This window comes from Ursus arctos, unplaced genomic scaffold (genome assembly GCF_023065955.2).
Source record: "Ursus arctos isolate Adak ecotype North America unplaced genomic scaffold, UrsArc2.0 scaffold_17, whole genome shotgun sequence".
NCBI classification, from domain to species: Eukaryota; Metazoa; Chordata; class Mammalia; order Carnivora; family Ursidae; genus Ursus; species Ursus arctos.
The window spans coordinates 26,143,278-26,159,507 of record NW_026622841.1 but is presented as its reverse complement, the minus strand read 5'-3'; the positions used below and the strand labels follow the sequence as shown (position 1 = coordinate 26,159,507).

General features: G+C 55.1%; 1 protein-coding gene across 3 annotated transcripts in view; it reads right to left on the bottom strand.

The window, feature by feature from the left end:
- Nucleotides 1-16,230, bottom strand: part of ST8SIA5 (ST8 alpha-N-acetyl-neuraminide alpha-2,8-sialyltransferase 5) — a 56,620-nt gene that overhangs the window by 29,592 nt on the left and 10,798 nt on the right. Inside the window, exon 2 of one of the 3 annotated variants that reach the window (XM_026496249.4) lies at nucleotides 9,909-10,016. The exons of 1 other annotated variant lie outside the window; for it this stretch is intronic. In XM_026496249.4, coding sequence (XP_026352034.1) covers nucleotides 9,909-10,016 — 108 coding nt within the window. Of the gene's footprint in view, nucleotides 1-9,908; nucleotides 10,017-16,230 lie in introns of those variants that run through there. One more of the 3 variants, XM_026496252.4, reaches the window with a different exon arrangement.

Genomic DNA, 16,230 nt, shown 5'->3' with positions numbered 1-16,230 from the left:
TAAAATACTTTTCTGTATTTTTATGTTTTCTGTAATGGGGTTATGATTTTTGCGTTATTGGAAATCACCAATAAATGCCCTCTTATTGAAGTCTTAGATCTCCCTCGAAATAGCTCAAGCTTCCCCTTAATCTGCTACAAGATTGAGAAAAGCAGTTTCTCCAACCTTCTCAACTCCATTAGCCTCTCAAGGTGAGTTAGTCACTGTCACTTCTTCCAGTTCTCGAAAGACGATCTCTGCCCAGCTCAGAGGGGAGGGGCCCAGCATCACATTTGGCACCTCGAAGGTATAAATAGTCTCAGCCGGTCAGCCCCGCAGCCCAGCTCATCTCAGATGCCACTTGGCTTCCGGCAGCCACGTCTGATGCTGGCACCAAGCTTCATCCGTCCTGCCCCTCCTCGGTGCCCTCAGGGACTGTCGGGGGCAGGGCAGCCCCGGCTGCCTGACCAGCAGGTGACGGCCTCCCCTAAGTGAGAAGACTAGGGCAGAGGTGACCACCAAGGTCCTCCTCCTCCCAGACTTGGTCTCCGGCTTTGCAGGCTGAGCAGGCCTCATTTCAGAGAGCCCAGGGGCCCACGTGCATCCCTGCCAGCCTTTCTCCGCAAGCCTTCCCCTCGGCGGGCTCTCCTGTTGGCCTGAACCCCCTCCAGAGCTTTGTCGGGGTATGGGGTCTTTCTTGGAGGCCACTGTACTTTGAGTCCCAGCACCACTGGCAGGTACAAGATAAGGCTCGTGTGTTCAGCTTCCTAGCTAACACTGCCCTTCCTCCCCAGGTGCTGATGGTGTTCAAGAGAACAGGAGCCCATAGAGGTCCCGATGTCCTGAAAGAGCTTCCACCAGCCCAGAGAGCAAGCAAGCAGCCCGAGCTCAGCCATCAGAACCCCTGGGCTCCTCTCAAATGCGGTGCAGAGTCTCAAAGGACCACAGAGTGGTTTATTTATTCCACACTGGGTAGGAACCTGGTGAGGGTATGACACCTCTGTGCAAATTAGGAAAAAGTACCTTTTTCTCCAGGTGAATTAAGCCACATGCCAGTCACATGGTTTATCAAGGGAGAATGAGCTGGATGTCCACCCTGCCTGACCTGTTGGCTGGGTATCTTTGTGCAGTGCCCACCCTGCACAACCGTCTGTGGCAGCCTGATACTGGACTCTTTAACTTTGTCTTGTTTAACCCTCCCAATAGCCCTATGAAGCAGGCATTGTTTCTCCCGTTTTATACCCAAGACTCAGACAGCAAGCGGTAAAGCAACTTGCCCAAAGTCATTCAGCTAGTAAATGAGGGGGCTGGAAAGAGGACCTAGGGCTTTCAAGAGGCCAGAACCATGTTCTTGAGTTGCTGCAGTGCACACACTCTCCCTGATTCTGACAAGCCACAGCTGGGGTCGGGAAGTGGTTCTCAGTGAGCAGCCCCCTCCGCATCAGGGAGTTCAGTGCTATTTCAGAGCCGGAGCACCTGCCGTCTCGGGACAGCACACCACCTGTCAGAGCAAATGCAGAGGCCAGAGTCTGCAAACTGCAGCCTGACAATTCGAAGGACTGCAGTGTCTTTCCAAATAGGTACCAAGAGAAGTGAGAAGGGCTTGGCTGTCAGTGACTGAGGTCACAGCTGCCAGGGGGAGACACTGCCCTCCCGGGGGGTGGAGAAACCTGGCTCAGACCCTTGACTAGATGCTGGCTTTCTTTGGGCCACGATTTCCCCCTCCGTCCACAGGAATCTGCAGAGGTATCTGAAGTATTAGAGCCAGAAGCTAAAAAAGCCCATGCTCTGAACACAACCCTGAGAGTCCTGTGATTAATCTGCACCTGGTGGGAACCTCACTGACATGTCATTCCTGGCACGGGGTGGGGGTTGTGGGGCAAAGCCTATTGCCCCTCCTCCCCCCTGCAGCCAGCGGTTCTGCAGGGGCCCCAGATCCAGTGTCTAGACATCCCACGCAAGAGGACATGTGCGGTGGCCTTCCCTTCTGGGCCGGACCAGGGAGCCCGGAAAAACTCCCCTGTGTTAAATCCAGCCCACCTCCAGGTGTCTGAACTAGCTCCGGTCATCTGCGGCTCCTGTCACGCTTCACCAGCCTGCCCCCAGGGACCCATGCCACAAACGGCATCCTCCTGACCTCCTCGTCCTTCACCTCCCACCCAACTGGTCACTTCTGCTCCCTCGGGGGCCCTTCTCTCCCTCTCAGCACAAGGGGCATGTGTCAGTCCTCTTTCTCCCTGGGGGGTGTCTCCGTCTGGAACACTCTTCCTCACTGTGTCTTGCTAGTTGCCATCTGCGTCAGAGCCTTCCCTACCTTCCCTCTCTGCGCCCACAGCCCCCAGCACACTCCAGCTCAGCCCTTATTACACTACACTCTGCACAACACCCCCATTGCCAGGCCAGGCCCCTCAATGGATGGCTCTTCTCCTCTTCCACTCACCGAAGATTTGCTGACCCACCACTATATGCCAGGTACTGGTTTAGGCCAGGATGCTGTGATGACCAGGCCAGATAAAACCCCCACTGCATGGACTTCAGCACGGGAGACAAATGAAATACGAATGCAACATAGGGCCAGGAAGGGATGAGCGCTATAAAAGTAAAGCAGGCGAGGGGGCTGGGGGGTACCTGGAAGGGTGGTAGGAGGTCAAGGAAGTCCTCTCTGGACTAAGAGAGGTGGAGCCTTCAGCAGGGGTGCAAGAAGAGCATTCTAGAGAGGGAAGGGCAAGTAAGTACAAACACTCTGAGGCCGGACAAAGCCAACGGGCGGCAGGGACTGGGCTGTGGGCGTGGTGGGCGGTGAGAGGAATTGAGGCCCCGGGGGCGAGCGGCACTGGGTCGAGCTGGGCTTGGGTTCCGCTCGATACAGCAGCACGCTGAAGCAGAGGAACAGCATGGCCTGATGTGAAAGTTCCCTCTGGCCGCTGTAGGGAGGCCGCGCTGTCCAGCCAGAGCAGACAGGCCGACGGGACCGCTGCAGTGTGAGAGGGTGGATTGTGCCAAGTGGCGGCAAAGAGGTGCGAGAAGGAGACAGAGCAGGACACGGGTTAGGGATAGAACCAGCAGGATGTGCTGATGGCAAGACTGCATAGGTGAGATGAGCAGTGTGGGTCTGATTCAAAGATTCTCGAGCCACATGAAGCTTGCTGGGACTCTTGGACATTCAAGAGGAGATCACAGGTAGGCAGTCAGAGTCACACGTCTGCAGCCCAGTGCAGAGGTCAGGGCCAGACGTATATGTTCCAGAGTCAAGGGACAAAGGGCGTAGCGAGACCTCAGGGGAGGGCGGAGGGCAGAGGGCAAGCCTGTGGTCAGCTCTGACAGTCACTCGGATGGTGGCAGGGGAGACGGGCCACCAAAGGAGTCTGAGAAGGAGAGTCGTGGGAACGAGGAAAATCCAGAGAGCCCAAAGCCAGGAGCAGAGAGCATTTCCAGGACGGAGGGTCAGCTCTGTCCAGAGCTAATAGATGCCAAGGAAGAGGAGAGAAGAGAAGGTCCCCCTGACCTAGCAACGAGGCGGTCACCGGCGACCCTGACGAGCAGATTCAGGGGAGAGGGGAGGCACGAGCCCCACTGGCATGGGTTGAGGTGAGAACAGAAGTGGGAGGTGCTGGGGATGGAGACGGCGGAGGTCTGTGTGGTGAGTGCTGGGTGCCGTGGACTGAATGTCTGTGTCCCCCCGAAATTCACATGCTGAAATCCTAACCCCCAAGAGATGGTATTCGGAGGTGAGGACTTTGGGAGGTAATTAGGTCATGAGGGTACAGCTTTCATGAATGGGACAAGGGTCTTTATAAAAGGGACCGCAGCGAGCTCCCCCGCCCTCTTCCCACCGCATGAGGGCACCACAAGACGAGGACATGTGCACACCAGAGTGGGCTCCCACCAGAACCCAACTGTGCTGGCACCGATCTCCAGCATGCAGCCTCCAGAACTGTCAGAGACAGGCCGTTGCTTATAGCCCCCCGGACCTGTGCTCCTTTGTGGCCGTGCGCGCCCGCACCAGGACAGGGAGTGCGTGAAGACTCGGTTCCGGCTGAGGTGGGAGGAATGGCGTTTCCCCCAGCGTGGGAAGAACGTTAGAAGGAGTTAGAAGGAACACACCCAGTGTTCTCTGAGGCTCTGGAGGCCCCAGTGGAGGGTGAGGGAGGGAAGGTCTACATTCCACGTGAGGAGGCCTGCGTGGGGAGGACAGCCTCTGTGCACCCCATCGCCCCCTTCCCAGCACAATCTTTATGGCTCTCGATGTAGGGGGTACAGGCTATGCATGGCTACACAGAGAGGAAAACTGGGGCAGCCGCGTGTACCTCACCCTCTGGGCACCCCCTAAACTGCTTATCAGGTGGATGCTGGGTCCTCTGGCCTGACCCCAGCCCCCTTTTTCTTTCCATTCTGGGAGCTGACCTGCGGCGAGGCCCTGGCAGGCACCCTTGGTCACCTGATCTGGAAATGAGGCCCAGAGAGGAAAGTCCTCATACCCAGCCGTGAGTCGGGGCAAAGCTGGGCCTGGCTCTACCTAGAAGGTCCTCTCCGGGGACCCCACTAGTGACTGAGCAAGGCGGGCGCTTGCCAGATGGGAAACGGGGGCACAGAACCATTCAGCTAAGTGGTTATTTGTCCAAGAGATTCAATCAGACTCAACCAAGGGCCGCAAAGCTCGTGGGCCAGGGGGACTCATGGGATAAGACCACTGGACCAGCCTCCACAGACAGCCTCCTGCCTGTTGGCCACCAGAGGCCCCCGTCAGGTACGTGGGAGGAGATGGGGAAGCTGCAGCATCTTTGTTTTGCTTTCCCAGCATGCAGCCCAGAACACTCTGCCAAACCTGATCCTCCAAATTCTGCCCCGTTGGATGGAGCCCGAGATCTCCATCCCTCTTTTTATTTATTTATTTTTATCCTTGCCCACAGACTTAAAAATTGACCACAGAGGCTCATCTCAGCCAGCTCGCACCCACAAGTCAGATGCACAGGGGCCAGCCCTCAACAGTTACCACACCTGCAAGCCCAGCACGGACAATTCTTTCCCCTGCGGTAGCCTTGCCCCCAACGGCTCCTCGCTGAAATGTGGAACATCCAGGAGCAGGTAGAAGGAAGCACTTGTCAGGGACAACAATCAAGAAAGCACTAAGCACGGTGGGGGGTGGGGTAGGAGAATGACACAGAAGATGGAGGGGTGTGGAGATGAGAGACCCTAAAGATGGAGCAGGACACCCAACCCTCCCCAGGCGGACCTGCCCACAGCCCAGGAAGAAGAAGTCCTCTGCCTAGCACGGCCTCTCAGTCCCGAGACTCTGGAACGGAGGATGTGGTGTGTGCCAGCTCCGTCGGCCACCACCCCTAAGCGGTGACTCAGTTTCCTCATCTGGAAAATGAGGGCAATGACAAGACCCATCTCAAACACTGGAGGATGAGGATTGAGTGCAGGAACAGGTGCAGGCGCCCAGCACAGCGCCTGGCACACAGTCATGACACCCTTACAGCACTTGGCCGTGGCCATCGCCTGCCGAGATCCCAGCCGAGTCCTGCCCCTGCACGGAAGCACCTCTGACCTCCATGCTGAGCTCTCAGCACACTCACCGTCTGTGCCACGCAACTTATTACCTAATTATACACCATCTTGAAACAATTAGGGAACAACAGAATACAGCAAAATAAAATGCTGAATTGAATCGCAGCTCTGAACTAGGACCATCCCAAAGCCCACATTGCACAGGCCCTGCTAGACACACACGCAGATTGCAGCCCGGAGTGAAGGGCTCCGGCCCGGGCCCTGGACCCTCGCCCAGCTCACTCTTCTGTGTCCCAGAGTCTCCCGAGTCATCAGTTTGGGGCTGGCCCTTTTCTCCCACAGCTGGTGCTATCTCCCCCCCAAGAAGTCCCCTGCACCCCAGCCTGGAAGCCCAGCAACACGGGCAGAATGCTGTCCCAGGAGCGGGCAGCTTGGATGGACAGCAGCCTGGGCCAGCTCTGCCCCAGACATCAGAGACGATTGTCTGCCCACCACCTCTTGCTGTCCCATCACAGTCCAGGAGGGCCGAGGCTGTACAGAATCCGGGAGAGGGGCTCATGAGACCGACCAGCCAGGCCGCCTGGGGGCTGTGTCTGGAGCTGGAGGGTCTGCAGGGCCCTGGAGATGCCTGCACAGGTGGCCCAGGCCAGTCCTCGGGGTCTGGGGAATGCCTCAGCGAACACGGGGCAGTTCATGTGCGCTTGCTGGAGAGCTGACCGTGTGTGAAATGACAGAAACAGCCCTCCGTGCAGACACTTCTCACAGAATGTACAGCTGAGGGGGCTGCCCAGGAAGGCTTCAAGGAGGAGGTGGAGTGGGAGGTGATACTGGCAGGATGATAAGAACTTGATGTGGAGCAGGGTCCAGGTGGCAGAAGCTGAGTGAAGCCCTTTGTGCTGTGGCTACAGGCCTGGCTCAGAGTCAGCACCCGGGGGGACTCCTGGAGCACCTGCCCTCAGCCCCTCTGACTCGGACCTATCCCCGGGACATGCTCAGGCCGTGAATACAACACTGCCCAGCCTGCAGGACCATGACCGCCAGGGGCGCTACTGCCTCCCCCTGCCCTCTGGGCCGTCCCTGCGAAGGCAGACAGTGGGGCCCAGACAGAGGGCTGGAGGCACTGAGCTGGCCGAGGAGGACACCGGCTCTCCCCACCTGCTCATCTACCCTTCCAGAACTGCACTGATGCTCTGTGGGCGGCGTCTGGGAGCGCTTCTCAGTCCGTTATTACAGGAGTGTATAGTCTGCCTTCACTGCCTTCCCTCTCCTTCTGAGCCAGCCCCCTCCCCCTCTCACAGGCTCCCTTTCCCCACCCAGCTGCCCAGAAGGCTCGCATGGTCCTACTACCTGCTCTTCTCCAGAGAATGTTCTCTGATCATTCCGAACCACGAAGGAGTTTATGATTCAAAGTGTTTCCCCTCTGGGGATTAATTTCCAAAAACAGTGCCAGAGACGGATTTATTCAAAGGAATACATCTCTAAGGGAGAATTCGGGAACCCTGAAATGTAAGTTTGCTTTTTTTTTTTTTTTAACCAACAGCCTTTACTATGTGCCTGCTTAATTCATTCTTTTATTCCATTAACATGTACCGAGCTCCTTCCACATGCTAGGTGCCAGAGCGGGCGCTGAGGGTTCGAAGGGGAAGGAGCACAGTCACTGCCTCCTGCGGGAGACAGAAACACAGACAGAACCCGACCACGATGAGCACTGTCTTCAAAGCCCTTCCCGCTCGTTCAAGCCGCCCGCTTAAACAGCAGCATTTGCTGCTTCAGAATGATTCCTACCTGCTCCCTAAAACAACTAGTTCCCCCGAGGACTCTCATGGGACACTTTTAGACCCGCACTTGAAATTAATAAAGCTATATACCGACGTTTTTTTATAACTCACACACTTTCGAATTCGGCCTGGACTTCCCCTAGCTCGTGTCCAATGGGAAGACCTGACCGCAGCCATTCTGAGCACCCTCTGGCCTGGATTTTCTTTGTGGTCTTATTTGGAGTTTTCCAGACCGATCGCTTGGACCTGTTCCTTCTCCCGTGGCTCCTGTTTAAATATACAATTTATGAGTCATTTGCTTTTTCTGCCTCTCTTTATCCTCTGGTTATATACGGTACCTGACTTCCCTTCCAACCGTGTTAATAATAAATAACACGCTTTACCACACCACGACACACCACACAACTATAGAGAGCAAAATACGGCACGCACTGAATTAGTCAGCAGGGGAGTAATGCCACAAAGTGTGCCACATATTCCAGACGGGGAGAGCTGTTTACCGGGACGATGTGCTTTCACCCCAAAGAGCAGTCTCCACAGTGGCATGGAACCCGCCCCCACCCCCAGGCCCGGCAAATCTGCTGCCAGGAGCTGACCTACCCGTGATGAAGAGGACAGAAGCTAGTCCTACGCCGGGGTAAAAACCATCTCCAACATACGGTTCGGTTCTGATTACATTGACCATTATTTCCCACACATGGGAACTATACATATTATGGTTTCTCACATATGTAATAGCACTTTGGGGGGCCAACCAGAAATTGCCATCTGACATTGGAATTGTCCCAGAAGAAGCTGGGCTATGTGCTCCTCACATGTATTCCATGACTAAGGGGGCTCTGGGTCAAATGGCAGCTCTCCAGAAGGAAGTCAACTCAACTGGGGAGCAGGCTGAAGAAGGGGCGCCTTAGTTCTAAAACCAAATGGTTAGAAGCCAGCGGTGGCTCCGACCCTGGAGGATCCTGGGTGACAGGCAAGGGGGAGGGCTGTCCAGAGTCACTGGGGAGGGGAGAAAATAAAAGGGAGGGGAGGTGAAGCAGGGAGTAGTGAAGAACGGAGGTGGGAGGGAAGTAGGAACTAGGGAGCAATAAAGGGTAGCAGGAAGAAAGAGGGGAGAAGAGGTCGGGCAGAGAGGCAGAGAAATCAGCAACAAAATCCTCCAGAGAGAGGAGGAGAGGGAAAGGCTGCCGGCAACAGGGAAAGGTGCAAGTAGAGCCCTTGCTGGGGTCTCCCCCTAGAGATGGCTCCCAGGGGCCTGTCCCATCTTGCTCAGTTGACTGGCATCTTCTAACTAAACCTCTCAGCGAGTTCTTCAAAGAGCTCTTCCCAGGAAGGCAGACAGCTGCGGACTTACCTAGACCACCCCCATCTGAGTGGGCGAGTCACGCAGCAGAAAGGCCAACTCTGGAGGTTCAACACCTAGAAGGGACAGCTCTGGGCGCCCCGCTCTCACTGGGTAACATCCCAGGGGCCCAGCGGCTGGCCGGAGCACTACCACACGTATATGGAAAGAACTAGCCAGAAGAAGACCCAGGTCCCTGAGGCTGGCCACACCCTAAGGCCTGTCTGTGAACACTGCCCCCGCTCATATTCTTCTGACATTGGAACCACATCTTTACTTTTTCAAAGCCATCAACAGAATCATACATATCAGGGGTGGGGAGAGTCCCTGAAAAAACCCATTACTTCTCCTCTGTGGGGTCAATTTAATGTTTTGGTGTCAAAACTAACAACAGCAAAAAACTCAGGGCTCTTTCCCAGGGAAACAGACCTGAGAGCGCGTACTTAGAAACGCAAAAATTAAGGGACCAAGCAACTTAATTGGCCCCTGGAAACCCTTAGCTGGCAAGTTCCAGGAACACCCAGAGAAAGCACTCTGCCTTGTCTGCAGGACTTCCCCATGACGCCCTCCCTGCCGTGAGTGCCCCCCACCAGAGTGTGCTGCATTTCATGCATTCAACGAGTGCCCGGCTCCTGAGTGTACAGAGTGCCCCTCGTTACTGATTTCACACCCAACACGACAGCAGAGCGGGAAGGAAGAACCACGTGATGGTATGAATGTCAAATCTTAGCACCATCTTGATGGGAATGGTCCTTCCTCAGCCAAGGTCAGCCCTGCCTAGCGGCAGAATAGGAACTGCCCATACCGTGGGACGTCCGAGGAGCAGAGCCCATGCCCGACGCCCACCCGATGCCCCCCCCCCCCCCCGCACACAAACCTACACACACCTGCGGGCTGACACCCGAAAGCCTTGCAGCAGGGACGGAGCGAAAGCCCCCAAGGGAAAGCTTGAGACCCAGACTCCGCACCCCTTCCGGCTGACACCCGAAAGCCTTGCAGCAGGGACGGAGCGAAAGCCCCCAAGGGAAAGCTTGAGACCCAGACTCCGCACCCCTTCCAGCTCCCCCTCCCTGACCGAGAGGGCCCAGTGAGTGCCTGCTTTGCTGGGGTTGTTCCCAGCCCTTACCCCTCGTGTCAGAGGAGACAAGGCGGGATGCCAAAACGCAGTGAGCTTTGAGCTACTGTGCCGAGCCTGCTTCTTCTCCGAGGGTAGCTCTGGGGGTGGGCCACGGGGCAGGGGTATGAGGCCGCCTCAGGATGGGCTCCCCCCTCCCTGGTCATTCGCCGGGGGTCTGTACCTGGAGCTGGAGTCACTGCCGCTCTGCACTGCTGGGTCGTCCGTGACATTAAAGAGCCCCGTCCAATTGGCCAGCTGGTCGCCACTCTGCCAACCAAACTGGAGGCCTCTGGCAAGAAAACGAGGCAGTCGGTACTCAACACTCACATGCTGGCTTAAACCCACCTAACCACAGAGCCTCTTTCAGTCGTTGTGCCGAGTGACATGTCGGTGATGCCCACCCATGAGGATGGCGATACTAAACCACAGCCCGGTACCGTGTTCCCTGCTCACTTACATCCATCGCCTCCTGCCACCTCTACCAGCAGAGCTGAGGCTGCGCACTATAAATGCAGGGAAACTGAGGCTTAGCGAGGTCAAGGTCATAGAGCTTGGCCACCTCCTATGTGGCGCGTTCCTCCACCCCCACCTCCAGAGACTTAAACCAGCACGTTGTCATCCTCAGAGGCCACACTGCAAAGCTTTTAATGAAATCCAGCTCTCCAGAGCATAAGGATACACCTCCTGGTTTAAGATGAGGGACTCAACACCCATGGTCATCTCTGCTCCCTCCCCACCCCTGACCAAAATGATAGCAAAGGAATAAATAAGGATGTGAGCATGGAGACGAGGAGATGGAGGGGGGCCAGCGACAACGCCGTGGAAGATGACAAGCAGATGGGTAATTAATTCCCCTAGACCGGAAAGAGTGGAGCCCCAACTGTCTATGGGGAGCCAATCTATTCCCTGTGCACAGCTCAAGAAGGCTCTGAAATTGGGGGTCCAGGGCCACTGAGGGCAGGAGCTGAAAGAGTGGGGCTGAAAGTGGGAGGACTGGCTCGGGTTTGTATGAGGGGCAGCTGGACACACCCCCCCCCAACACCGGCTCCCCTCCTTAAGCCCCTGCAGTGTGGACATGGAACCTGCCTGCCCCACAGATGGCAGGAGGCTGTGCTCTGGGGAGCTGACCCACAGGAGTTCTGCAGTTTTCCTCGTACACAGAGACACCAATCTGCAACCCACCCACCCCACACCCTGCCTCACAGGGGCCGAAGGTGGATTGGAGGGAACCAGACCAGTTCAAGAAAAACAAAGCACGTAGGGGGTTATGGAGGAACTGGGCTGTGTCACCTGATCACGCTAGCACAGGGGTTCTCCACCTGGCACTGCTGACATTTGGGGCTGGGTCATTCTGTGTGGTCGGGCTGTCCTGTGCCTTGCTGGGTGCTGAGCTGCACCCCTCAGTCTCTACCCTCTAGATGCCAGGAGCACCTCATCCCCCACCCTCCCACTGGGATGACTGAAAATGTCTCCAGAGCTTGCCAAGCATCCCCTGGGGGGGCCAAATCCCCCCAGCTGAGAACCCCTGTCCTAAGACCATGCCCACCTGGCAGAGCTCCAGTGAACCTTCTGGAGACTGGCTTGCCCTGAGATATGAACAGGCAATGAAAGGCCACCAAACAGCATGCGAGAAAAGCTTTAACCTCAAAGTCAGAGAACAAACAGCAAAAAAGGGGGAAAACTCAGGGGAATACAAACAAATGAAAGGAGAAACAAATTTTTAATAAAACCCTTGATAATAAATAGCCTCTAAGCTGAGGAGACGGGACAGTGATGGTTGTCGGAGCTGCTGTCTGGCCAACCCGGATCCGCTACTAATAAGCCAAGGGACCTTAGGCAAATCCTCATGACTCTCTGTTCCCATCTTTCAGGCGAGGAGAGCTGTCTCGGATGTCTCCAGAGTCCTTGACCAAAGTACCATGGAGTTGAGCTGTCTCCCTGATACCCACCCAGCTCCCTCCGTGGGAGGCTAGGTTGCCCCAGTGTTTAAGTGCTGTCCAAGTGGAAACACCGTGCAGACCAAAATACGCCATGTTGCATGCTGGATGCAATCTGGGGATCCCCTCCACCCCTGGAGGCCCCTGTCCACGGAGGGAGACAGCGTGCATTATCTGTCACAGCTCAGGACACCGAGGCACAGTGTCAGAAGTGACCTCTCAGCCAGCTGGTGACAAAGCTCGACCCGGAGCTCAGAGGAGTCGTGACTCCCACTTCAGTCCTCGTGCCACCGATGTCCTGGGTCCCGTCCCAGGAGTCTGCTGCCTGCAGCGCACCCGAGGGTCTTCCGTCCTGGAGGCTGGCTCAGCCACCCTGTCTCTGGCCTCATGCACAACAGCCAAGCTCACCACCACGAGGGGCACCCATGGAGGAAGCCCAGGGTAGTGTGGTTCCCAGAGCCCGTGACTACCCCTCCCCCCCCCCCCCACTGGCAAAGCAAGCAGCAGGAATGTAAATGCCTGACCTGCTAACCGTGAGTTAACTCCATGTAGAAAAAGTAATAAAAGAAGAAAGTCATTCAGAAAACATCAGTACTTAATTTTCGTGGGAGGATTATCTTGAATTATTTATTCCCTCTCCCATTCCAAGAAGGGAGCTGGGCTTTTTATCCTCTTACTTTAGGGCCCTGTGGGTTGTGGGGGCTGAAAGCTTCCCAGCTCCCTGGAGAAACTGTGCGAGGCGGCCAGGAGGGGAGGGCACGGCCTTCTGGTCTAGGAGGGGTGGCTGGAAGAAGACGCCTCAAGTCCAGGAAGCCTGCTTCCTGGCTTTGGGGTTCCCCCACCACATCCCCCTCTAAACAGACGGCGGGGCCTCAGAAAGACCACAGCTCGAGGCACCCCCCAGAGGCTGGACCCAGGGCTCCAGGAGCCTCCAGAGAGCAGTGAGCAGACTGACCAAGGCCAGGGTGGTCCTGGGAGCCCCCAACTGCTTTGTTCCACACAAACCTGGCGTGGGGGTGGGTGGAGGGTGGATGGAAGGCCCCTCAAGGATGACAGACTCAGTTTCCCACCAGGTGGTGGAAAAGGCTCAATTAAAAGAAGAAAAGGAAATGAACTCTTCCTTTCACACCAAGTTCATAAAATAAAAGTTACAACCACTTTTCCATCATTCATCAGCAAGTTGCGTGTGTCGTACCCCACAGCTGACTGAGGATATTTTTCCTTCATCTTCAAGCTATTTTTATTTTATATGTAGATATATTTCAAATATTTATTATATTATTCTATATTTATCGAACAGTCCTGCCAGGCTGGGTGGCTGGGGTACAATAATGAACCAACTTTAAAAAGCTCTGCCCTAATGACACTGAATCGCTACCAGAGAGAGACGGATACGATGACAATAAACTAACAGGCGACACAATGTGTAGTGTGTCAGATGCTGACAAGAGCTGTGGGCAGCGAGGGGGATAAGGAGTTTGGGGTGGTGAGGGGTGCTAGTCTACACTGGGTGGCCGGGCGGCCTCTCCAAGAAGGTGACATGGAGCAGGACAGGAAGTGGGTGATGAGGCAGCAGGTGGCTCCTGAGGAAGAATGTTCCAGGAGAGCACTGGCACCTGTGGGGGGTGTGATGGCTTCTTCTGGGGCTGGCAAGAGGGTTTGTGCCATTGGGGCTGACTGAGCCTGGGCAGGTGACAGGTGACAGGGCATGGGCTCAGAGGAGCTGCGCCATCAAAGCCATCTAAGAGGGAGGTGGGACCATGTCATCTTCTAAGTCAAGAACTCCGCTGGGGCACCGGGGAGTCTGCGAGTGCTAGGCCCTCCCCCACCTCCCACCCCTCTGGGTCTACAAGAAGGAGCTGGTCAGAAAAGGCCTCTCCGAGAAGGTGCCAGGACTTTCCCACCCAGATCCAAGCGGAAGTGCCTGCCAGCTGGGAAGCCTTTTCAGTGGGATTAATGGGCATAATTACCAGGTTTCACATGCTCCCTTACCCGTCCCCACTCCTGACTCACTAGTGACTCACAGTATTTCTCTGTGAAGAGCCGGATGGTAACATTCGCCCCAGAAGAACCTCAGGGGGAAAGGGAAGTGGATTCATCCCCAGGGTTCACCTGTGGGGACTCTCATTTGAGGCAACAGAAAAGCTGCTGGAGGTGGGGGCTTCCTGAGGGAAGGGGGGGCTGTCCTCCCCAGAGGCACTGCCCAGAGGTGGCAGAGGGTTGGTCTCCTTGAGAGCCCCCAGGCCTGGAACCTATGGCCCCTGGGAGCAGACAGAGGCTCCTGGATTCAAAGACCATCCATGGCTCTTCAGAGGCCTCTGGCTAAGGAGCCACTGGGCCAGGGCCCAGGGGTCTCAGTATTGACAGTGCTAGGGCAGGGACGGCGGTTGGGGGTGTACACGGGGACACCCAGCTGTGGGAGGGGTCCACAGAGAGAAACCAGACAAGCTCCAGGTACAATTCTGAGACCACCTTGCCACCCCCAGTCTATGCAGCACAGAGGAGCTGGGCCCCCCAGGGCCCCATCCAAACGTCGCACTCTCTGGGCTGGTGCTCCAGACCTCCCCTTCCAAGAGGGGCTGCTGCAGGAGGAGCACGGGCTGAGGAGGGGCTGGGGGTACACACGCAGCCTTCCAGCTGTCCTCCAGCACTAAGGCCCTCAGTGAGGACCCCCGTCCCCACAGTGAGCAGAGTGGGGACCCCCTGTCTCCTTGCAGGACAGTGGAGTGATGTGGACGGGGGGTCCCCCCAAACACTCACGCATGCATTCACTCCACTCTCTTTTAAGAGCTCCCACTAATTCTATCTTCTCCGTCTTATGACATGTCCCAGATTCTCCGAGGTCTGCAGCTCAAACTCTCCCCCAAACCTGGGGAACCCCGTCCAGCTGAACTTCTCCAATCATTTCATTCCTGCACCCACCTTTGCTCCTGCTCGTTCCTATGATTCTTATGGATGGAACTGTGTTCCTCCGAAATTCCTATGTTGAAGTCCTTACCCCCAGTACCTGTGATATAGGGTCACTGCAGATGTAATTAGTTAAATTAGGATGAGGTCATGCCGAAGTAAGGTGGGCCCCTAATCCAATATGCGTGCGTCCTTATAAAAAGGGGGAGTTTGGACAAAGGCATGTACACAGGGAGAATGCCATGTGCAGATGAAGGGAGAGATCAGTGAGCCAAGGAAGGCTTGGCCAGCAGAAGTGACGGGACAGGCATGGAACAGAGCCTCCCTCACAGCCCTCACAAGGCACCGACCCTGCTGACACCTTCATCTTAGACGTCCAGGCTCCAGAACTGTGTGACAGCAACCTTCAGCTGAAGCACCCAGCTCCTGGTACTGTTACAGCTGCCCTACCAGACAACACACTGGGTCCCTCTCTAATCCTCCAGGGCAAGACCTTCCTCCTCCTTCGAGACTCCATTCAGATGCTCAGCCAGCCGTGGCCCGCAGTTCCCCAGCTTGGCTCTGCGGCACCGGGGTACCCTCTGTGACTGCAGAGGACGGAGGGGACATGGCAGAGGGCGGGGTTGAGGAAGAGAGAGCCGGGTGGGCGGGATTGAAGCCCCCACTCTGTGTCAAATGAGGACCCTCCTTTCTCCATTTAAGACACAGGCTTCTGCACAGTCCAAGGTCCTAGGAGTGTCTCTATCCCAGAACCCCAGCCCGCTTGGCACTTAGTACGTAGCAGAGTTTGTGAACTTCTCACGAGTGCTTGGTCCTTCTCTCCTAAGAGCTCCTTGAGAGGAAACCCGTTTCATACATCTGGGCAACCAGAGACTAGAGCAGAACTATCCAACAGAAATATACCAAGAGCCACAGATGTAATCTAGAATGTTCTGGTAGCCACATTATAAAAAAATAAAAATAAAATACATCAAACACATCATAAAATTCCATAGAACGAGCTACACACAGACACACAAATGAGTGCATGTAAAACTAGTGATCTCAGTAAGCTTGATGGATTAGATCAATGTGAATTTCCTGGTTGTAACATTATACTATAATTTTGCAAGATGTTACCATCCAGGGAAACAGGAGTAGGGAATGCGGATTCTCTCTATATTATTTCTTACATGTGAATCTACAACTCTCAAAATAAAAAGGTTTCTAAGAAGTAAAAAAAAAAAAAAGGTGAAATTAAGTTTAATAATATATTTTATTTAACCTAACACATCTAAAATATTGTCATTTCAACATATAATCAATTTAAAAATTAATGGGATAGGTTCCATCTTTTTTCATATTATGTCTTTGAAATCTCGTATGTATTTTATACTTACGGCACATCTTAGTTTAGACTAGTCATGTTCCCAGTGTTCCATAGCCACGCGTGGCGAGTGGCTATTACACTGGACACCAAAGGGCTGGCACAGAAAGGGCATGAGAATTATGCCTGCTGGATGAACAAACAGATGAAGGAATGAAGGAATGAATGAATGAACCAATGAATCAACCTTAACCAAGATGAGGCTGGGACTGGACGTGCAGAATGGCACCTCCACCAGCTGGAGGGCACTGGGCGGGCGTCCACAGGGGTGGGAACTCAGCTCTGCAAGCACT